Here is a 24,241-nt window from a genome sequence, read left to right on the forward strand (position 1 = left end):
CCCCCGGGGCGGCGGCGGCGGCGGGCGCGGAGCTAGCGCGGGCGCGGGAGCCGCATGGCCCGCGGGGAGCGCGGCGGCAGCGCCCCGCCTCGCCGGGGCGGCCGGGGCGGCGGCGGCAGCGCGGCGGCGGCTGCGGGCATGGGGGCGCCGGGCGGCGCGGCCCTCGGCCCCGGCGCGCTGCCGCGGCGCTGAGCCCCCGGCCCCGAGCCCCCGGCTCTGCCCGCGCGGAGGAGGAGAGGAGGAGGAGGAGGAGGAGGAAGGACCCGATGGCGAACAGCAGCGAGCTGGGGAGCAGCAGCAGCCCGCACCTGCCCAGCGCCGGCGGCCTGCTGAGCGCCTCCGGGCTGAAGCTCGCCACGCTGGGGCTGATCCTGTGCGTCAGCCTGGCCGGGAACGTGCTCTTCGCCTGGCTCATCCTCAAGGACCGGCACCTGCACCGCGCGCCCTACTACCTGCTGCTGGACCTCTGCCTGGCCGACGGGCTCCGCTCGCTCGCCTGCTTCCCCTTCGTCATGCTGTCGGTGCGCAGCGGGGCCGCCTGGCCCCACGGGCCCCTCAGCTGCAAGGTGCTGGCCTTCCTGGCCGTGCTCTTCTGCTTCCACGCCGCCTTCCTGCTCTTCTGCGTGGGGGTTACGCGCTACATGGCCATCGCCCACCACCGCTTCTACGCCAAGCGCATGACGGGCTGGACCTGCCTGGCTGTGGTGTGCATGGTGTGGACCCTCTCCATGGCCATGGCCTTTCCCCCCGTCTTTGACGTGGGCACCTACAAGTTCATCCGGGAGGAGGAACAGTGCATCTTCGAGCACCGCTACGTCAAGGCCAATGACACGCTGGGCTTCATGCTCATGCTGGCGGCCGTCATCGCCGCCACCCACCTGGTCTACATCAAGCTGCTCTTCTTCATCCACGGGCACCGCAAGATGAAGCCGGCCCAGCTGGTACCGGCCATCAGCCAGAACTGGACCTTCCACGGGCCGGGAGCCACCGGCCAAGCGGCTGCAAACTGGACGGCTGGCTTTGGCAGGGGGCCCACGCCGCCCACCCTCGTGGGCATCAGGCAGGCCACCCACAGCCAGATCAAGAGGCTGCTGGTGCTGGAGGAGTTTAAGATGGAGAAAAGGCTCTGCAAGATGTTCTACATGATCACCTTGCTCTTCCTGCTGCTCTGGTCCCCCTACATTGTGGCCTGCTACCTGCGGGTCTTCATTAAGGCCAGCTCCATCCCGCAGGTGTACCTGACCACCTCCGTCTGGATGACATTTGCCCAGGCAGGGGTCAACCCGATCCTCTGCTTCATCTTCAACAAGGAGCTCAGGGTCTGCCTCCGAGCCCACTTCCCATGCTGCCAAAGCATCCAGAGCACCCAGGGCACCATCCTTTGCGATCTCAAGAGCTTTGGGATGTAGGGGGGCTTTTCTCTTTCTAAAAAAAAAAGAAAGATGGATATAAATTTCCATGTTTCTGCATATGAGCTCAAGAGAGTGTGACCTGTGGGGGACATACTAAACCACCACCCAGCACCCAAACCTTAGGCTGTAAGAAGCTATTTTATTTATTTTTCTATATTTTGCGTATGCTCTCTTCAGAACATAACAGGTTGCTGTCTATGGGAACAGGTACTTGAGCAGAACACCCCCAAACCTTAGGCAGTAAGAAGCTGTTCTTTTCTTTGTGGTTGTGTGGTTTTTAAAAACAAAACAGGGCTCCGAGTTTCTGGTCTTGCTTCTAACGTTTCTAAACATGATTCCAACAGATACGGATTAAGGCCATGACATTTTTTTTGTTTCCCTATTCCTGTCTGTTTTGATAAAGGCTTAACAATTTTACTCATGTAATATTTGATAAGGGCCAAGACAATTTTATACTAAAGTTATTTTTGATGACCTCAAGAGGTGTTGTTTTATTATTATTTGATTTTAAGTGAAGAACATGAAGAGGACGTTCCTAATGTGGTCAGAAGTCAGTTTTGGTGGGAGCTGTTGGGTTCATTCATTCTCAAATGGTTTGAGTATTTGAAGCTGTTAGTTATAACTTTTGCTTGACATGCAAACAGTGTAGAACTAATTTCAAATTTTCTTGTTGCACTATTAATTTGGTAATATTTCAGAACTATTTGTGAAACGTGATTTTAAAATACCAACTTTAAAAATAAGCAACTATAGCAGTTTTTAAAACCTAGATTGAAATTCATATTTTACTGCCTTTATAGGAAGTTATCTACAAACCTGGGTAATACTTGTACATTTTGACTGTTTTCTTTAATAAAATATTGAAAACCTTTACTGTATGTAATTGTTTCAGAATGGCAGCATTCTGCTTTGCTGACAAATAACTTGTGTATGTGGAAGGTTGTATGTCTTGTGTCTGAGTAGATTTCACAGCTAAGGTTATTATGGACAAGCACAATCCTTATTTGCTGTTAGATCTCAATTTAGGTGTTTATACCAATAAAAGTGACTAAAGCTATTTTTAAGAAGACTTAAATTCATGATGGGCAACAGGTTTAAATAGCACAATTCTTTGTGTCTGCTGAAACCAAATTTCTGTTGCAGCTAATTGCTCCTCTGTTAATGATAGAAAAGAGTGTGTAATTGTGGATGGCTAATTTTAGTTGGCAAAGCAGTTTTTTAACACTGTGGCTTGGTCAATACCATACTCATTTATAAGCAATATTCTTAGTGGGAAGCTTCCATTTATTAAGCATGGCATTTTAACCTGCTCTGTTCTACAAAAATGTCTCTGAAAGTGTTTCTGCCAGTAACCTGATGGCAGGATCCTGGCCCAACTTCTTAGCTACCTCAGAAGCAGCTGTCCCGGAGGTGCTTCCCCTCTCTGATGGATCATGTAGCACTTAGCAAACATGTGCTGGAGCAAGTCTCACACAAAATAGCAGGGATACAATCTGCATCTGCTGAGCATTTCTGTGGAGAGTAGTCCAAAACTGGTAGAAACTATTTCAACTGAGACATAGTTGTCCTGTCACTATGAAGGGAGCACAAAAGAAGCATGGCAGATCAGAGGAGGGCAAAGGTGGCAGCTTCAGACTGAGGCAGGGAATGAAATGAGGTGGGGCTCCTGGTTTGGTTTAAATCTTGTTTTTGACGCCCAACTGGGATTTGGACACCAGAAAGGCACCGTTTCCTGCAGTGCAGAAGGAGAAGGTTGCAATTTGAGTTTTTTGGTACATTGCAGTGCCACTGCTGCCAGAACTGGCCTCAGAAATATGACCATGGATGGGATATCTTTAAAACAAAGTGAGACTTAATGATCATTTCTAAAGCTTCTAAAGCATCTTGAAAATGCACCTGAGTACAGAAGGAAAGCTGTCACATACTTCAGATCACAGCAGCAGCTGGTTATCTGTGCTAATTATATTTTCAGGCTGAAAATAAGATGATAGCTTAGTGAGTCTTGGAGAGTAATGAAGTAGAGTTGTTTAACAAAGACTGGGACAAGGCATGGATGCTGTTGCTGGGAATTGTGTTCCAAGTATACTTTATACCCCTGATATAGGTTTTTCTGCAGGGTTCCAACTTTTGGAAGTTTTCTCATATTTCTCCCCGAAGCTGCCTTCATAGTAGGGGCCTAGAACTGTGATCTGTAACTCAGATCTCACCATCTTTTTCCTAATCCTGCTGGTAACCAAGCCAATATTTTCTTTCTCTTTACTCTATTAAAAATGTCTGATATTTTAGCATCCTCTCTCACTTCCAGGCTATAAGTAGTATGGTTATGAGTCTATTTAAGCCACAGAGATGGGAAAATAGCTATTTTAAAACCTCCTTAAAAGCTGCAGGGACCAGATTTTTCACTTCTAGGAAAAAATGAACACAAGTTGTAGAGTCAGTAGTATATGTGGGGGATGAACACTCACCTTTGGGTGACCTGATGGTTTTATTTAGGCTTGGCTTATCAAGCAGTGCTGCTGTATTGAATCCCAGCCTCTGTGCAGAGGCATCCCCTGGCTCATTGATGTCCTCACAAGATGGGTGATTGGTTCTTATCTGGTGAAGATAACGTATGCTATGCTATCACCCATCAGTGGCAGCCAGACCCAGCCTTGCTACAGCACAAGCATACAAAAAAAAAAAAAAAAAATTACCACGTATACCATGCCTTTTGCTTGCACAGAGCTTCCAGGGCTGTCTCAAGACTCCTGATATACTCTGAGGGCAAAATTACTGCTGTTTGAAGTTAATTTTATATTTTAGGTACTTGTGATGTCAGTCAGATTATGATCCAGGCTGTGGTAGTACAAAAGAGAAGGAACTCCAGTTGCTTTAATTCAGGGTTTAGATAGGTGTTCTACAATAGGGCTTAATTCCAGAAGATGTGAAACTAAATATCAAGGACATGGCAGAAAATTAGGGAGTATTCAGTGCCAGCACAGCAAAAACCACTATTTTGCTGGCTGAGAGTGCACCAAGAAAGTAGGGGAAACCAGCAAGGGCTGGAGAAGCACCAGAGGATAAATATTCCTTCTGAAATCTGAGAAAATATAAGAAAGTTGCAAAAGAAAAAAAAAAAGAAAAAAAAATGCACAGCATTCACATAGCAGTCTTTAGTCTGCATATGGGGAAAGTGGGTCACAGAGATTAAATGCTTCGACCAAGATCAGAGAAGGGGTGTTGGGGAGGATAAAAACCTGCTCTGGATTAAAAAAAAACAAAAAGAGAGAAATAATGTTGGGGAGAATGGAATGAGCACAGGGAGAGGTGCTTGCTGCTGTATGGACTGTGAGGTGTGGCTGTAAATCCTCCATCCTGCAAAAACCAGAGCACTTTCATTGTCACTCACAAGTGCCAAGGGCTGAGACTCAGCGAGAGCTGGGCGTTAATAATTACTCCCACATGAGAAGCTGTTGCTGCTTGTCCTGGGCTCTCTTACAAAAACTCAGATGGTTTGAACCCCTCTCCCCATCCCCACTGACCAAAACACAAAGTTGGGGGGCTTGGTGAGCTCTCCCATCGACCTGCACTTCACCAGAATGTGCATTCAGTCTTCTCTCCCCCACTCCAGGCAGCTGCATGACAGTTTCCCATATTCTGGGCGCCACAAGTGCTGAGTACCACAGGAAATACCAATATCATCTCCCCCAGAGATTCTTCACAGTCTGGCTCAGAGGTCACAGCGTGCTGCTTCTGCATATCTGTGGTGAGGGATTGCAGTTGTGCTGAGAGCTGCTCAAGAAAAATCTTGATTGCTGCTGGCATCTTCACTCACTCCCCAGGTATTTAACACATTCCTTACAAGCGTTTCCAGCCAAAATCTTCAAGTCAGCAGAGGTTTTTAGTATAGACTTAAATGTCAGGCCAGCTTGAAAAATGGCACTGGTCTGAAACCCCAGTTAGCAGCTAAGATGGCCTCTGATTTACAGCACTCAGTGCCTGCAGTGCTCTGGGGTGCTTGTAGCTCTGCTGATAGATTTGGAAAGGAGCTGAAACATTTGGCCTCAGCCAGATTATGTTGTTGGGTAAAGGTCTCGTTCAGTGGTTGTGCTAGAGGTGAAAGATTAACAGGGGATGTGTAGCCCACAAGCTGTCATCATTTGCTTTTCCAATACCACCTCTGCACAGAGGAGGCAAAGCTGCCTCCCAGACTGGTGTGAAGCCAGTAGCCTCGAGCAAAAGGGCAGGAATTTGGCTCAGTCTGATAGCAACAGTTCTTTCCTGAGGCTCTACCTGGATGTGGTGCAGCTCCATCTTCAGAAGGCTGCTCTGCCATATGCTGTGGGACTGCCCTGGGACACACTGTGCAGAGCTCAGAGGAGAGCAAAGCTGGCATTTTCCCTCTTTTCCCAGAAAAGGATGTGGCTGGACCTCTGCCACCTGCCCCACATGGTTAAGCACAGTCACCTTGCTCCTTGGAGGCACCTGCACTCGCTCAGAATTGCCAACAAACCGCCCTGAGGGAAGTGGCTCCAGAGTAACAGACACACATTGGCAGAAGGCAATGCTGAGTGTCACTTCATTAGCTCAGCCTGCAGATTGGATCATTCCACACAGTATCAGAATACCCCAGAAACCTTATTAGACAGTTATGCTGCTAATCAAAAAATTATTAGAAACATGGCAGGGGGGCTGTTTTCTAATAGAAGTTTCCTAAAGTCATCATTTTTTGCACAGCTTCCTTTGTAGTTGCTCAAAACACTGCACAGGCTATAATTAACTCTATTGTGATAGGAACCAGGAAGCATTTCCCATGCTATGATGTTCTTAGGCTTCAGAATATTAAAAAATATATGACATGTTGAAGAAATGCAGCCATCCAAGAAAGACCATCCGTGAAGATGGTCTCCTAAAAACTGGTGTTGAATCATGCTGGGCTGGGGCTGTGCCTAGGGATATCTCAACCCAAACCTCCTTTCGTGCTGGTGACTTCTGATGCCATGTCATTCCTGAAGGATTTGTGTGGGGTAAATCCTTATCCATCAGTTGTAGAACTGGTGACCAGGAGCTGATTTTCCAGCTTGACATCTGTGGCACTCTGACTTTCCCTAGAGCTGCTGATGCTGAGCCTATTTTCACTTAGTACAAATCATTAACTGCCCCACACCTCGATGCTTTACCCCAAGAATGATTAGTTATTCACCTTTCTAATGCAGAGAACCACTGATGGCAAGAGCATTATCACGGGTGAACAATCGCTGACTACACAAGCTTTCATCACTTTAAAGTCAAGCTCAGCCTTTCATGCAAGCTGTTGCATTTCTGTATTTCTATTCATGTTTAATGACCTCAGCACTTGCACTCTGTCTTTGATCTCGAGTCATGCATGGCTGTACTGTGGATCTATTTATTGGAAGGCCGCTGCATTCAGTGCCACGTTTTTCTCATCTGCTGTGACCAGGTTGATAGCACAAAGCACTTTGTGTAGGAGGCTTTCAAGTTCAAAGCTAGTCTTGCAAGGGCACAGGGAAGCTGTGAAGTCACAGCTAATTTTAGTCAGTCATCATGGCACTCATAGAGTAGGCAGAAATCAAGAGATTGCCCGGTGGAGACAAAGCCCATCCTAAAAGTTTCTGAACGTTATCTCCTGGTATGTCATTAAAAAAAATAATCCTGTGTTTGTGTGAGGATGATTAACCATTGGAACAAATCATCCAGAGAAAAAAAAGGATCTTCCATCTGTGAGGCGTGCGGTGTGAGCCTGCGCGCCTGCCCACGGCACACCTGCCCAGAGCCTGCTGCCTGCCCAGCCAGGGCCCTGCACCCCGGCCCGGGGCTCAGCCCCAGCACACAGGCAGGGAAAAGAAACCTGAAACACCAGGGAACAGCACCAGAACCCTCTCTGTCTTAGGGTGATTCACTCCTCCCTTTTGCTAACTGTTTTACAACACCCATTTTATCACAGCGTATAAACAGCAGCGCTTGCTTCTCTCAGGAATTTTAGCAGAGGTAGAGCTAAAATGGCTTTGTCATTAAGGAGGGAAATACAGGAAGATTCAGAGGAAGGGCTGAAGTCTGGGTGCCTTCTGACAGTGAGAGAAAGAGGAATGATTTAGTGGAATATTACCTCACTGCATCGAACCACTCAATCTGTCCCCATCTGTCACTGAGCACTTGCAGGAGGGTGCTGGAAAGGAAATGTTGAGTGCCTTGATAGTCGAGTAAATCAAGTGGGTTTTTTCCTTTCCTTTTCCTTTCCCTCCCTCATTAGGCTTTGCACGCTCACAGTACACAGCAGGTCCCTCAGTGTGCTGTGCCCAAGGTGAGGGGACAGCCCCTGGGTGCCTCAGGGCTGCGGTGGCCCTGGGGCACAGAGACCAGCTGGGGGTGCCCACAGGGCTGAGCTGCCCCTGGGGGCTGCCCCGTCTCCAGCAGAGCCCCAGGAGACACCTGGGTGTGGAGGAAGGTGGATGGAGAGGGAATATGTTCAGCCAAGCTGCAGTGACTACAGGGGGACAGCGTGGGCACCTGAGCCAAGGAGCAGCAGCACCGGCAGAGGCAAAGCTGGAGCTGGGCTGTGAAAGCAAGAGGGACAGGTTTGGGCTGAGCATCACCAAAGGGTGGCCCTGCAGGGCAGTGAGGGAGGCCGCAGGAACCAGGCTCTGCAGGACCTGCCACAGAGCTGCCAGTGGGGACAGAGAGCTTGGCAATGATCTTCCTCCCCAGCAGATCCTAAATACTCAGCAGGACAGACATCTTCTTACTGTTTGTGCAATATCTGTCTGAGCCTAAGTGCTGATGGAAACCAAATCCAAGTAGTTGAAGCTCTGTTGCAATGTGTGAAAGGTTTGTTAGCGACTTTGGAGAGTTTAATGAAAGGGTGGGGAAGGGAGCTGGAATTAGGACACCACCACAGTCAGGAAATTTTGCTGTTGGATTTGAAGGGGTGGGGGACCTTTCTGTCAAGGTTTCAGCCATGTGAGAAATGAAATTGGAGAGGGAAAAATTAAGAACCTACTAATTCTACAGGATGTGGTGAAATTTTTGGAAAGAGTGAGAATGTTAGCAGCTGCCTCACTGATGCCTTTCCCTGAGCTGACCCTTCTGGTCCCATGAAAGAGGTCAGAGGTGTGCTCTGCTGCCTGGGCTCCCATATAGCCTGGAGGGGTAAATAAAGGATGAATCCTGCACCCCCTGGAATTAATATCAGCTTTGCTGGTTTGCAAACTCCTTGCAGCCAGAGCCATATCTGCCTGTTTGTGGTGAAAGAGCCCACAAATCTCTGCATGAAATGCCATGAGTGCACTCACATGTGCAAGAGAAAAAGTAAATAAAGACAACCCAGCCCTGCTTGCTGGGCTGGAACCAGGCCATATTCTTAGTTTGCTTCTGCACTGTGTTACTGCCTTGGGATTTACAAAGCCACATTATGCTTTAAAAGCAGATTTAATCCTTTCCATGTGTTACAATGCTGTGGCAGAGGCACTGCACCAGAGTTTGGGAGACCTGGTGGGGATCCCAGCCTAGGAAGGGAGACGCTGCCCAAGCAGTGCAGTGCAGAGCTCTCCAGGGTCCATGGCCCATCCTTCCTGTGCCATCTGCTGGGATGCAGAGCAGTCATTGCATCCCGGGCTGGCTCAGGCTGCAGTGATGCAGGTACGCACTAAATGCAGCACAGGCACTTGCTTTATGTGGTCTGGGAGATTTGTGAACTTCTGGGGACAGGGATGTGCCTGTAACACTGATATCAGGTGTCTTAATTTGAGTACATGCTTATTAGGAAGGGGAAGCAAGGTGTTCGGGGTGGAGCATCAGTCTGGGGTGCTCTGGGCACTCCTGGTACACAATATGCACAGTTTCCCAGTTTGCAGAAGGAGACTTTCTGTCCTTTTGGCATTGTGCTTGCCTTCATTTTCTGCCCCACTAAGCTGCTCACACTCAGATTTTTGGGAAACCCCTGCCACAGGGGTATTTACACCTCTCCTCTGTGATTATATTGCTCTTTCCTCCTCTCCTGCACACTTTGCTGTCACCCTGCATTGTACATCTTGTCACAGAACAAGCTGCCACCCATCCTCTGCCCTTCAGTGCACCAGGATTGCTCAGCTTCAGCCTCTCACATCCAGCCTTTCCCAGCCCTGATGACCAGGCAGAGTGACCCAAAGGCTGCCACCATCCTCCAAGGCACACATGGGGGAACCTGCCCTGCCAGGTCCTTGGAATGTGTCCTGCTGCACTGGGCTGGGTCTGCCTGCACTCAGGACTCTCCTTGAGAAACCACAGGTGATTTGCTGATGTGCATTAAACTCATCTCCGTTCCTGTGCTCAGAATTATTGATCAGTCTAATGACTGCACCCCTGCTGGTTTGCCATTTCATATCTATGTAACAGAGAAAGGCACATTGATTTCGCTGTTATCAAAATCCTCTTGCATTTGCACAGTCTATTCTCTTCCTGCAATTTTCTAATTCCTTCTGGAAAACACATTACACATTGTCAGGATCAAACTCCTGAGACATCTTGTTTAAATCAAAGGGATTCTCAGCACCTTCTGTTTCTTTTGAATATCCATCTGTGCAGAAAGAACAAACCCCAGAGCTGCTGGGGTAGGGGGAGGCCCTGGCAAGGACCTTGGTCTGGGGTCACACTTGCTGGTGTCATCCTTTGCTTTGGTGCATTGTGCTGATGAGGAAAATTAGCTCAGTCCCTCTTGACAAGGAATGTTAATGATCTCCAAACACACAAGGAGATTTAGAATCACAATAAGACTGCTGTTTCCCACACCATTACAAATTAACAGTATCAACAATAATCACTTTTCTTACCTTAAAGCGCTCTCCATAGAGGAATGCATTATTCCCTTTTATCTTCCCAAACACCATGATGACCTTCAGCCAGTTCAGCTCCTTTCAGTTACTAGTTCTGTAAAACCAGTATTTGGCCTGTCTCTTCTGTAGGGACCCACTCAGATTTGAGTCCCCCCTGCCACACAACCAGACTAATTTACCTTTTTGTCACCTCTGTAACACTTGTTTTAAAGTAGCAAAATTTTCCAGGGGTGAATTGTGGGCAGGAGGATGCAAATAAAGCTGAGTTTCAGCTGGGCTTGCTGGTGCTCAGCAGCAGAGCCTTCCCTGCAGTCCCCCAGGCTTATAAGTGTGTGCTGGCCCAGCCAGCTGTGCACCCTCAAACCTCAAACACCTTGCTTCCCCTTTCCTAATATGCACCTAATCAAATTAAGGCAGCAACTCATTATATGTGATGGTGCCCTTTCCTGCAAGGTCTCTCTGCTAACCTAAAATCTGGCAATAAACATGGAAGTGCCTCCAGTGTGGTGGGATATCAACGTTATTCTATAGCATATCTGTAATATCAATATTCATATAATATTAAAAATTAATGCACACGTTTCTATTAATAATGAAATGACTGCAATATTAATAAAGTTAAAACACACATTGGCACAGATCTAAGTGCAGTGAATAAAGGGAAGTGTTTAATCCAGCCTCTCTCTTCACAGGCTGTGGGTATGGGGAATGAAATGGGGAATAAGGCTTTTCCCCTGCTCCAAGGAGGTTCCAGGGCTGCACAAGTTCTGTTCTATTTTCTCATCTGATTTCTCCTGCGAGGACCTGTCTCCTTCCCTTCCCTTCCCTTCCCTTCCCTTCCCTTCCCTTCCCTTCCCTTCCCTTCCCTTCCCTTCCCTTCCCTTCCCTTCCCTTCCCTTCCCTTCCCTTCCTCCTCTCCTCAATGGAAAAGCAGAGGGGACTGCAGGGCCATTCACATTTGGAAATACTTTTGGTCACTGGTTTCCCTATTATGAGTGTAAAGTAAAGGTAAAGGGTGCCCTCCCAGCCCCTTCCACTGCAGACAGAAATTAAAGGGACTCTGCAGGTGTGCTGGGGAGAGGAAATCTCCCCCAGGATGGGAGAAAAGATAATTGATTAGGGCAGAGTTTAGGAAATAATGGGGATGCAAAAGCTTAATCTTCCTTCCAGAACAATTCTCTCAAATCAACTAACCTCCATTGTGAGTGTCAATTAATGGAAATTAAATTACTAAAAGGGGAATCGTAATAATTATTGCCAAGTGAATATAGTGGGGATGTAGGACACTGAGGTTTTGCCTTTATCTTTTCTACATCACAGGGAAGGTGTGGAGAAGCCCCTCAAGGATGAGTATGGGATAATGCATATCTCAAAGCTGCACCATCCAAATTCCCTGTCCGGGAGTGTCTGCAGGACACAGGAACTTCCACTGCTGCCGAGGGTGTGAACTCTGAACCCGTGTAATTGGGGCCGTTCTCATTACCCAGATAAATGCTTAAAGCCACAAGTTAATTGGGACAAATTACAACTACAAAGTTGCTCTGCTCTTGTCTGATAAACTCTCCTAGGATCTGGCAGGTCTGAGGCAGTCCTTAGGTATAACTCTTTTACAGTGTCCACTTTTTTACAATGATACAAACCAGGGCTGCTGCCTTCACTGGGTGAATTAGGCCAGCAGGAGATGAGGAGCAGGGCTGCTGTTTCCTCCCATGGTTCATTTTTTGTGCTCTGATTTTTAAAAATGGAGCAAGAGATGGGACACAGGCACATTTGGACTGCTCCTATTTTTCTTCTTGATTTTGTGTAAATTGAAGTCTGTGGTATTGAGCTTATTTTATGGGGACAGACATGGACAGAAAAGCAGCCCCCACACTTCCAGTGTGTTCTGCAAATCCAGGCTTTGGGGGTGCACAGGGTGTTTGGGGAGCCCTCCTATTTAGTGACAATGGTAGAACCAGGCTTGGGGGTTGGTTTTAAATCCAGGTTATGGGAATTTCTGCCGTGCTGGCATGTCACTTTGAACTCAATAAATGACTTAGCCTTTCACCAGCCCTTTGGGTTAGTGTTGAGCCCCTCTGAGACTTCAGATCTAATACAGGCACTTTGTACCTGGTCACATTAATGAAAACCAGATGTGAAATTACCCTTCAGCGGCACTTCAGTCCTTTCTTTTTTTTTTTTTTTTTCCTATCACCACTGCAAAGGGGGAGGCAAAATTCAGAGGCACTGGAGTGGGTACCCTGTTTTCAGCCAGGAGGATACAATCTCTCCCAAGACTTTTATTTCCCTACCATATGCAGAATCCACGAGGATCTGGCAATACCTAATCCGGTTTTTCTTTTCTGTCCCCCAGGGAAGGTTGTGGAGCCCAGCAGAAGGTACCTGGTAACTGCCAGGGATGTTTCTCCTCTCAGTTTTACAGGTCTGGCCTGGACACAGTGTGCTCACTCCTCCAACCCCCCCATCTCCACCAGCAGCAAAGCACGGATTGTTGAATGATGAATGACTTCACTTTTCCAGTTCCAGCATATGTTTGCATGTCTGAGAGCAAGAAACATGTGAATCTCACACAAACTGTTGGAATTCCAGCTCTGGGGACTGACAAGTAAATATGAAGTCACACAGCATTTCATAGAAAACCCACAAATCTTATGTTTGCTGGGCTAAAGTTGATCCTTTGAGGCACCAGCCAAGAAAAACCTCTCATATTATTTACACCAAGATTCTTCCAAATTCTGAAACTGCAGCTTGATTGAGGAATTCATGCCTTGTAAACTACAAGTTTCCCAAAATACAGCCAGAGGCACATAATCTTTTGCTAAGCTATCCATAAGGAGCTCTGCTAGCTTAGGTGGTGAATCAAGTGTGGGATAACAGATTACACTGAATAAAAATCAAAAACCACAATGACAAAATAATGTTATAATATTAAAATAAATCAAATAATACACTGCCATTATTCTGATACAGAATTTTTGCACAGCAAATTCGATACATATACAAGAAGTCAGGCAGCCTATTAAAATAAACTTCGGGGTTGCTTTTTTCTTTAATATAAACTACATCTTAATACATAGTTTGAGATGATCAGGTAGTTTTACACCAATTCAAGTAACAACAACTTCTCATCTTAGAACACTAAAATAAGTAAATCTTTTAATGCTCTGAATACTGAAATGTTTTCTTTCCACGTGCCACTTTTTAAAAGTGTAAAAACTACATCTATTGGTTAAACCTTTACCCTAGAGGTGTGCCTAACTTACAAATAAAATTATATTAATAAAGATATGAAATGCAATGTAAATACAGTTGTTTTGGCAATTGTCACATGCTTCACACTCTGCTGTTATCCAACTCTCAGTTCAATTCAGGTCTTCCAAAGTGTAAAGATGTGGCCAAATTTTTCCAAAACTGGCAATAAACTTGGATGTTTTCATTCTGGGGTTATACTAGAACCATGAAGCCCACAAAATTATTCAGGAATGGTCAAGCCCCTGCCCTCAGAGAGAGGTTTGCTCTAGTAGATGTTGTTTGGCTACCCCAAAATGAAATCATCCTCCACTGCGAGTCCCTCCTGAAAACCTTGGCCACAACAGCAGTGTCTCATCTCCACCTGATGTTGGTGAGGCAGGGAAGTGGGGTGCAGGGTTTCCCCTGGCAAGTACCCCTTTTTTTGGTCACGACAACGAGAGAACAAAAATACTGAGCGGCTCTTTGGAGTGCAGAACAGTTCCTGCTAAAAGAAGACATCTTCTTTCCTGAAGTCTGACAGACACCTGAACCTGCTGGGAGCAGTCCTGAGGCAGGCCAGGCCGGGCAGGCAGGGGCAGGTGTGGTGCATCCTCCGCCCCGGGAAGGGCACCTGGGGACAGAGCAAGCACATCAGCTGGTTGGGAGGGTTATTTCATCCTTTTCACAAACAGGATGGGGCTGCTGGGGTACATTCCTTGAGCTTTATCTGCAGCATCAGCCTCATGACGTGGGTGAGACAATAGGAAGCTGGCAATACATACAGCCAGCAGCAGCCAAAGATTTCTTTGTTACAGAACAGCTTAAAAACTTTTTAGCTAATAACAAATTTACTATTCCCCACAATCAGTGGCAGGGAGAGCCACGGCCCTGGTGGCTGGGGGGATGAAACGGGAGGAATATTGGGGAAATGGGGAATGCTGCCCAGTTCCCAGTTCCCTCCCTTCAGAGCCAGAGTTCCCCACGAGCTGCAGCACAGAGCAGATGGCAAAGGCAGCCCCAGTGTACACCCAGCCCAGACACAGTTAAGAGCAGGATGTTAGCAGTCGTGTTGCTGTGTAAATCTACATCTGTGACACATGTTCTCCATTTACTGCCATTTCATAAAGGAGATTGTTGTGAAACTACACTGGCCTTTAACATCACGTTTTGTGGTGCCACTGTGAAGGGTTTTCTGCGTGTCCCAAACCCTGCCTTGTCACATGGCACAGAGCAGGAACCTTGGGGTCCCGTGGAAATCAGGCTGGAAGGGACCTCTGGAGTCACCTTGCCTGACCTCCCTGTGGGCAGGGTCCTTTTCACCACAGGGCAGAGGTTTCTCATTTCATCCCAGCCTCCTCCAGCCACATTGTGCTGCAGGGAGCACATATGGAGTAGATTAGACAAATTTAATTGTGCCATGACATGCACACGCACTGACAATCTTCAACAACTTGGTCACAAGCTCTGTCTCTTACGGGAGCCAAAAGGGACAGCCCAGTGGGAAGTGTCTGGGAGCCGTGGTGCTGCCAGCTGGCAGCACACACTGAGCATTCCCTGGATGCAGCAAAGGAGGCACAGAGGTGCAAAGCCTCTGCTACCAGCCAGGCAGGCAGCCCTAATTCCCTCACTTCCAGATGTCTGTGTGGTTGAAGCCTAAAATTTTAATATTCCAAGATTTTCTTGTGTCTGTGCACAAACTTTGTCTTTAGGAGAGTCCCACACAGTCCTCCATGCATGGTGGCAAGCACCAGCCTGACTCCAGTGACACCCTGCTGGGGCAGGAGGTGGGCAGGGGGCTCACATCCCCTGAAATACCCTGGGCCAGCACCATCTGAAGAGCAGCCCCAGGGTATGTTGTGGGTTTCCATGTGCCACCCACCACAGCCCCTCTACTCCAGTGTGAGCAGAGGCAACTGTTGCAGACATCTTTTCATTAAAAATCCTTTCCTTAGGATTTTTTCCTTCTGAGAAGCTGAGAGGCCTCAGAAACAAAATGTAAACAATGATTATCTACTGCTGTGGGATGCAACAGGTGCATCTGGGATTGGTCTCATGTGGTTGTTTGGAATTAATGGCCAATCATGGCACAGCTGGCTCTCTCTCTGTCCGAGCCACAGACCTTTGTTGATTCATTCTTTTCTATTCTTAGCCCAGCCTTCTGATGAGAACTTCTTTCTTCTATTCTTTAGTATAGTTTTAATGTAATATATATAATAAAATAATAAATCAAGCCTTCTGTAACATGGAGTCAGATCCTCATCCCTTCCCTCATCCTTAAGACCCCTGTGACCACTGTCACAGGCAACAACGTCCCACCCCTGCTGGGGATCCCCATGGGAATCACCCCTTTGGGTTCTCACACCCAGCACTGCACCAAACCCAAATCCTGAGCTCTCAGCCTCCTGACAACCCAGTGATTTATTCTGAACCTTCCACTTGCTGCAAGGAAACGTTCCTTTCATTCCCCATGCTGCCCAACCTCACCTGCCTGCAAACCCTGCCTGGCCCTGCCTCAGACCTGGCCTAGAAATTCCAGCTGGGACTGCTAATGGCATCGGTCCATCACCATCTAGGTGTTGAGAAGGAAACCAGAAGGTGGAACCCCAGCTGCCAGCCATCTCCTCCAGTTATCTCCTGGCTCCTCTGGACGTCCCCGAGGTGCCATGGCCATGGTGGTGCCTGATTTTTATCTATCCTGCAGTAAATAAAAAGTTTTGGTGATCAGGGCACCCAGCTGCTCCCTACACAAGTATTTACCAGACAGGAACCACTGAGCAAACCCTCCATCCTTAAAATAAACTCATTTCACGTTCTCCGGTAAATCAATTTGGTTTGTGTTTCTCAGGAAGATCAGTGGAGAAATTAAAATTAACATCATAAAGCTTATAAACATCAGTGACTTAGTGTCTGGAGTGGACAGGCATCTACTCTGATTGTAATTATGCAGGCAGTCAGCTTGAAATATATCAGAGAGTTTAAATTATTGCCCAATAACAATAAGCTCATAAAACCCTCTAGAAGTCAATTTCTCTTATCCTAATTCCTGGTAATGGAAAGAGCCCTTACAAGAAGAACCTGCTACATTACATAGTAAAAATGACCATTTGGTCCCCAATATCACAGCAGAAGTTTTAAAAATTTAACTGCAATAAAATAGAGCCTTAAACTTCCTAAAACTGAGAAAATAAACTGAGAAGCCAGGCCTTGGAGGAAAGTGAGAGAGGCAGCTAACTAGCTGCACATTTATGATCTGAATTTATTGCCTCATATCTTCCACTTGTGATGACTCTTGGCCTGTGCAAGAGCACAGAGTCATCCCTGAGGATGACTCTGAAGACCATCAGCTTCTCAAATTCCCTGGTAACATCTCACTCAGTCTTTTGTGTTTTAAATAAGCAGCTTTTTTCATACTGCATAAGAAATACATAATTACATAGCCTTAAATAAATGTACTTGTTAAAATCATTGTATTAATAATACAGTGTGTGTATATATGTATATATACATAGATATTTAAAATTAATAGGTAGAACAGAAACAAAGAGAGTCTGTGGAGACTTTTCTCAAGTCCAAATGTGTGTCAACACTTTCTCAGTGCATCAGCGGTCCCAACACTAACTGGTGACATTTTTATGCTTGTGACAGGATCCTGTCCACTGCCACTGGGGCTGGTGGCACTTGCTGTGCTCCTGCTCACACCAGGAGGGATTGGCAGGGCTGGGCTTGGGAGCTGCCAGCGCTGTTTTGGATCAGGCAACAAAACAAAGCAGCAACAACAAACTAATAAGAAAACAATCTCGGAGGCATGTAGTGCTTTCATCCTCTGACTCCCTTCAGCATAATTCTGACACTAATGCACTTCCTTACGTAGGTGCCTTCATCTCTGCTCCCATACAGATACAATGGCTGGATATTGTACGGAATGGGAAGCTTCCCCGCCTTTCCACCACGTCTAGGCTTTGTGCCATGTGCTGCAGAGCTCGGGACACCCCTCCAGCCCCCAGTGAGGTACTCACTCTGTGGCTCAGGGGGTGGCAGTCGTCTCCCAGGCTGCCCATGGGGGTGCACATCCTGAGGCTGCGGATCCAGAGGCTGACGGCGCAGCACATCCCGGCCCCGCACTGCTGGTCTCGGTCACAGGCCTGCGTGCAACACAGCATCGAGCAAATTGCATGAATGATAAATGCAGTCCAGAAACAGGATGGATCAGGTGCTCAGGAGCTGCCTCTGGCACCCCTAAGTTATCATGGCTCATTAAGGCTGGATAATAAGATTTAAGGCTGGTTTGCAATACTCGTGTCTCCCTTGGATTGCAACGTGCAGGCTCCTGGCACATTTTGGAGTTGGGACCAGGTTGTTTAAAGCCAGGGCCACACACAGAGCTGCTCTGGGCCAAACCCAGGTCTGCCAGTGATTTACAGTCCAAACTTGTGAGCACTGATGGCACGTGCCACTCGCTTTCCCAGCTCCCACATCAGAGCCTGAGTGAGCTCAGGCAGGAGCAAGGACCAACCACACTGAACTTGTCACCAAAAGAGTCACCAAACCACTCTTATGGAGAAGCTGAGATAGGAAATCATCCATTTATTTAATGACTTTTAGGTAACTATTCCTTCTAACTTCACATGACAATACCATGGTTGTGAGTGCCCTTGCAGCACTGCATGAGAGCTTTGTTAGGGAAGTCCAAGTGGAAGTAGCTAAAACAATTGTTTAAATGTGGATTCTGTGGTTGTTATGTAGAATTACACATAGATAAAAGAGGTCTTAAGAAAAGCTTTCCATAAGTGTCCACATGCAAAAAAAATGCTGCTGTGGTAGCATTCCCCTTCACGGGAGGCAAAAAAATATTTTAGCCACTTACCCAATACAGCTTAGATAAGCAGAAACCAAAATGCAAACTAGTGGGTATGTCTTGAAACCCACAAACCATGAAGAGCAATTGACACATTAGGGTTTGAAAACAAGTTACTGTACATCTTTCAGTTACTTTTTAATCAAAAGCTTATAGAGATTTAATGCAAAAACCAGTCTCCTTTCTCCAGTGAGAATTGCCATCAGTTAAAGGTTCTGCTTACATCCTGAATGTAAGCTTGATTACCTCACTGCTCTGGGTGTCTGGCAGCAGCAGTGAGAGATGGAAGGCACTGGTCAGCACTACGTAAATGGGAAACTCATAAAAACATACGTAAATGTTGATAACAGCTCTGGGGAAGGCACATTCCCAGAGTAAACATGCTCTTGAGGGGAAAACTCACTGATCTTACCTTGGGATTTACATGATAAATGGCTTTAGACTGTACTCACTGGGTAAATATTGCACTGACCAGCAGGAGCCAGATCAAAATACATGTCTAAAGCTCAGTCAGTAGTTTAGGAAGAAGCTGTTGCATTAGGATCATTATTAAATATTTGCGTGTGACCCAAACAGCTCCTAAATACAGAGCTCTGTGCTGCAGGTAAGTCCAAACACAGAGCATTTGCTTGTAAGACTAATATGGCCATAAAACTACCACTCTAGCTTGGCAGGTAGATTATACTCACTTTCTGACCTCTCTCTTAAAAAAAATAAAATAATAATAATTTGAAAGTACTCTAATGATATTATTTTACCACAGTCACAAATAAAAATGCAGGTCCAGTGATTTTGGCTGCCACCAGCACACCAATGTCCACTGCTCAGCTGGAGTCACAGGCTCTGCTATTTCTCACTTGCCAGTTCCTGACTCCCTTTTTTTCTTAGTTATGTATCTCAAAGTCCATTCGTCTCTGTGGGACTGGTCCTGGGGTGAAATACCACTCAGCTGAAAAACGCCCCTGGGTGTGTTCTACCAAACAAGAGTCTTGAATGTCCGGGCTGAACAATTTCTTTCCTGACCTCACACACACATATTTACATCTGGCAGAACTTTTAAGGCTCCTTTTCCAAAAATGTATGACAAGTTTTGAAAATATTCGACCCAAGTGTTCCTGCCCACATCTTATCTGCAATGTGTAATTCCTGCTGCTCCTCCTAAACTTCCCCAAACATCACATGAGCACCTTATTTAAACAGTTTTCCGGAAAATCAGCCCAAGAATATGTCCCAGGTGAAATGCCAGCTGCAAAGGCAACAGGTTTCAGCACAAGAACTACCACTGAATTGAGGAAAGCTTGAAAAAAGTCTTTAATTTGGAAAGGAAAAACACCTTTCAGGCTCAGGGGTTGGGGAACACCTACGTCAGCTCTCATCTGAGATTTGCCTGTTCATCAAAAGCCAAAAATACATCAAAGTGGTTTAAGCAGAAATGCTCTGCAATAGTTAATAAAGTAACATTTTCTAGTTCTAATCTATTTTTACTTTTTGAATCTGCCTTGTTCTTGATCTATTATTCAGTGCCTCACAATTACTTTATTTAATGGGTTAATTATGCTTTAAATGTGTAGCCACAATTCTAATAACAGATAACTGCTCCTCTGTTGCTGGGAATGTTTCTACTTAAAAGAAACTTGAAATCCTCAATTATTAAAAAATTCCTTCACATTCTCTGCTCTAAAAAAAAAAATAATCAGTCCTTGGAACTGATCTGACTTCCAGAGAAATGCCCACAAGCTGTTTCATGGACTTCAGGGGTCTGGACAGGGAGCCTGGAGAGCCACAGAGAAATCCACTGCTGTGAGTGCAACTTCTGATGGTTACAAAAGACATGTGAGCTCTCAAAGGAATGCAAATGCTGTGTTATTAATCCAAAGCAAACACTTAAAAAATCATTTAACTAAAAAGTGATGCAACGCTTTGGGTTAAATAACGTCTTTAGGAAAAAAAGTATTTTCACAGCCAGAGTAAATCTTGAGCCTAAAAACAACAACAAGAGAGACTTGTTTGCAAGGGGTGGCTTTTGTGGGGGAAATGCTACAGTCATAGGCAAAGAAAAAAAAGAAGGAAAACAGAGTTTTCTGAGGATTGTATTCCTGCCCTGTACATGGAGGGGCTGGCGGAACTTGGGGTGCACAGTGGGCAGCGCAATGCCCTGAGCCAGACCCTCTCAGAGCAGGTTTGGGGACAGCTGGGGCTGCATGCAGGGAGATGGGAGACAGCTCCAGCCCTGGAAAAGCAGCAGGAATCTCTGCATGCTCCCGGACCAGCCTGGAGAGAGCCCTCCGAAGACATCCCTCACCCCAAAGGAACAGACCCCACATTGTGGCATCCCCTCACCTCAGAGACCCACGGGTCCTGGCATTGCCCACCGCAGAGACTGACACATCTGCCATCACTCACCTCAGAGAGACCCCAGGCTCTGCTACCACTGAATCCAGACCACCCCTCATCCCTAGAGATGCCACGGCCGGTACCACTTACCCCAGACGGACCCCAAGCCCTGTCACCTCTCAGCACCTGGCACTGCTCTCCCTCCCATGCCCTCGTTATCACTTATCCCAGCTCTGGCCATCCGTCACCGCACTCGGCACAGCTCCGTCCTGGCATGGCTGAGTGCGGACAGACCCCGAGCCTCGGCAGCGCAGAGAGCAGAGATGCCCAGGGAGCAGCCCCGGGCGACAGAGCGCTCCCCTCTCTCCGGGCATCCCGCATGGCAGAGCGCTCCCCTCTCCCTGGGCACCCCTTACAGCAGAGCGCTCCCCTCTCCGAGCATCCCGCACGTCAGAGCGCTCTCCTCTGCCTGGGCATCCCGCACGGCATCCCGCTCCCCTCTCCGAGCATCCCGCTCCCCTCTCTCCGGGCATCCCGCACGGCATCCCGCTCCCCTCTCCGAGTATCCCGCTCCCCTCTCCCCGGGCATCCCGTAGAGCCGAGCGCTCCCTTCTCCGGGCATCCCGCACGGCAGAGCGCTCCCCTCTCCCCGGGCACCCCTTATCCCGGGCGGTTCTCCCAGTCCCGCTATCACTCCCCGCGAACAAACCCCAACACCCGTCCCGCCGCCGCGGCGGAGCCCTCTGTCCCTCTGTCCCTCCGTCCCTCCGTGCGGTGAGGTCGGAGCCGAGCGGCGGCGCTCACCCCGGCGCTCACCCCGGTGATGATGGCTCCGTGTCCCGCGGCCAGCAGCAGCGCCAGCAGCCCCAGCAGCAGCGGCAGCAGCGGCGGCAGCGCCGGCGGGGCTCCGCGCAGGCTCCGCATGGTGCGGCGCAGCGAGCCGGGCTCGGAGCCGCCCCGCCGTTATAAAGCCGGGGCTGAGTCACCCCCGCCCGGCAGCGCCGCGGCCGCGGGGCCGCGCTGACACCGCGCACACACCGCACAAATACCGCACACACCGCACACACCGCACACACCTCACACATTGCACACATTGCACACATTGCACACACACCGCACACACACACCGCGCACACACCGCACACACACCGCACAAATACCACACACACCGCACACATTGCACACATTGCACACACACCGCACACACACCGCGCACACACCGCACAAATACCGCACACACCGCACACATTGCACACACACCGCACACACACACCGCCCACACACCGCACACACACCGCACAAATACCACACACACCGCACAAATACCACACACACCGCACACACCGCACACATTGCACACACCGCACACATTGCACACACACCGTGCACACACCGCACACATTGCACACACACCGCACACACGCCGCACATCGCACACATTGCACACACACCGCACACATTGCACACACACCGTGCACACACCGCACACATTGCACACACACCGCACACACGCCGCACATCGCACACATTGCACACACACCGCACACATTGCACACACACCGTGCACACACCGCACACACACCGCACATCGCACACATTGCACACACACCGCACACACACCGTGCACACCGCACACACACTGTGCACATTGCACACACACCGCACACACACCGCACAAATACCACACACACACCGCACATCGCACACTCACCGTGCACCGCACACACCGTGCCCAGGTGCACAGCTGAGGGAAAAGGGGCAGGGGGGACATCCCAGGGGAACACCCCACAGCACACTGGGGACATCCGGCATCAGCTCTGCGGGACCTGGGCTTAGCGGGGAACATCGCAAAGAACGTCCCAGGGCTCGGGGGAAATCCCACCGTGTGGCTGAAGGACTGACCGCAGCAGGCGTGGTGGGGTCCTCCCAGGGCTGGCTGGGGTACACCCTGTAGCCGGTATGAGGCTGTCCCATAGGAGGTCTAGGGGTTCATCCCAAGGGTGGCTATGGACATCCCACTACAGATTAGGGAGCAGAGAGGTATCCAACAGCAGTTTAGGGGAGAAACATCCCACAACATATTGGGGACATCATGTAGCAAGCTGGGAGCAGGACACAGCAGGTGTTGAGGAAATCCCCACATTTTTCAATTTATATTTTTGTTCCAACAGGAAAGGCTTGATGGCCTTCCTCACTCCTTTTCTTCTCTATTTTCCTTACTTTTCCAGCTCTTTATGCTTCTTTTTGCCTTTCTTCTCCTTCCTAACTCCCTTTTTGTCTCTTTTCCTGCCTCTCTGTTCCTACTTCAATCTCTCTCTATTCTACTCCCCTCCTCCTGTTCTCACAGGTAGGTCCCATTTCCCCAGATTTTTCAGTGTATATTTTTGCTCCAGCAGGGAAGGCTGGGCCTTTGCAGAGCCCACATCTCCCTGAGCCCCCAGCCAGCCCCGTTCCCTGGCTGAGGTGAGTCTGAGCGTGGCTGAAGGGGAGCAGCAGCCCCTCGCCCCTCGCTCGGTTCAGTCCCGGTCAGGAGCTGTCAAACCCATTCCTTGGTGGCCTCCCCTCGGGGGCTCACTCTGTCTGGAGGTGTTTTCATTACAAACGTGCCCTTTTTGGGTGCTCGGGGTTATTTTGTACAAGTGCGCTCAAGACAAATATGGGCTGGGTAAATAGGGTTTACTCCGAGGATGCTTTAAAAGCAAATTGGGATGAGCCAATTTTGACGTGAAAGGATTAAAAATAACTGGGATGTATCCTTAGCTGTTGTAAACTCATGTTGCTGCATGAAGCTCTGGCAGTTTAAACCAGGTGAAGGGATTAGCTTGTTTTAAATTCTGTTTGTATCCTAGAAACTAAAAATGAATGTAAGCCAGGAATGATTATTTTCACAATCTCCAGGTGTCCAGAACTTTCGAAAACAAATAATCACTTTCAGCTCTAAACCTCCTGATCCTCTAAAAACACTATAGAATTGAGGAGAAATAATAAGGGGGAAGAATTTTGTGCAGGTTTGTGTAGACTCAGTCATTTCTTGTAAAAGACATTTGACATAAAAAGTATCATTTATGAAAGGTTGTCAATCCTAAGCCTGGAAGGGCAGCATTATACATTACAATGGGGATGCTACAGACTTACTAGAAGCCACCTTAATGTGAGTATTCTTACTACCAACTTGAGCTAAAACTGGTTTGCTATCAGAAGAGACCATTCACATCTATATGGCCTTTAGGTGATCACAAAATTGTAATGAGATATTAACTAATGCCTATTAAATCCTTCCTGTTCTTAAAGAAAAGGTGACAGCTGAGGAGATGACTTTCTGAATTTCAGTGTCATTACAATTGTTTTACTGCAAAATTAGTAAAAGTCCAAACGTGTTTTAAATGTAAATCCTCACAGTGCCCATCTCATGAATGCACTTGTTGGGTTTCTCTGGCTCTTCTCAAAGCCTCAGTTTTACTGAAGACTATCTATAAGTAGGCATTCAAATAATTATTTGGCATATTCAAGTGATAATGCACTACAGAATTTACAGAATTTTGAAGACTAAGAATGTGAATATATCAGCTATCTAAAAAGATAATTTTCTCATAAAAGAATTG

General features: G+C 47.8%; 2 protein-coding genes across 2 annotated transcripts; one reads left to right on the plus strand and one right to left on the minus strand.

The window, feature by feature from the left end:
• The first annotated feature begins 235 nt into the window (after positions 1–235).
• On the plus strand, positions 236–2,479 carry GPR27 (G protein-coupled receptor 27). The gene has a single exon (XM_063165026.1). The coding sequence runs from the start codon at positions 267–269 to the stop codon at positions 1,407–1,409; it is 1,143 nt and encodes a 380-aa protein (XP_063021096.1). The 5' UTR covers positions 236–266; the 3' UTR covers positions 1,410–2,479.
• A 10,694-nt stretch (positions 2,480–13,173) lies between these two features.
• Positions 13,174–21,563, minus strand: PROK2 (prokineticin 2). Its single transcript, XM_063164319.1, has 3 exons — positions 21,456–21,563; positions 17,467–17,592; positions 13,174–14,081 (listed from the first exon to the last, which is right to left on the minus strand). Exons 1-3 carry the CDS (start codon positions 21,561–21,563, stop codon positions 13,956–13,958), a joined length of 360 nt encoding a protein of 119 aa, XP_063020389.1. The 3' UTR covers positions 13,174–13,955.
• Positions 21,564–24,241: the final 2,678 nt, after the last annotated feature.

Source organism: Melospiza melodia, chromosome 10 (genome assembly GCF_035770615.1).
Source record: "Melospiza melodia melodia isolate bMelMel2 chromosome 10, bMelMel2.pri, whole genome shotgun sequence".
Classification (NCBI taxonomy): domain Eukaryota; kingdom Metazoa; phylum Chordata; class Aves; order Passeriformes; family Passerellidae; genus Melospiza; species Melospiza melodia.

Bases quoted from the DNA above. Each gene is read 5' to 3' on its own strand.
- GPR27 (XM_063165026.1), top strand. From the start codon at position 267: ATGGCGAACAGCAGCGAGCTGGGGAGCAGCAGCAGCCCGCACCTGCCC.
- PROK2 (XM_063164319.1), bottom strand. From the start codon at position 21,563: ATGCGGAGCCTGCGCGGAGCCCCGCCGGCGCTGCCGCCGCTGCTGCCG. The intron at 17,593-21,455 runs GTGAGCGCCGGG...TGTTGCACGCAG, and splicing joins ACGGAGCCATCATCACCGGG to GCCTGTGACCGAGACCAGCA. The intron at 14,082-17,466 runs GTGAGTACCTCA...CTCTGTCCCCAG, and splicing joins GCCACCCCCTGAGCCACAGA to GTGCCCTTCCCGGGGCGGAG.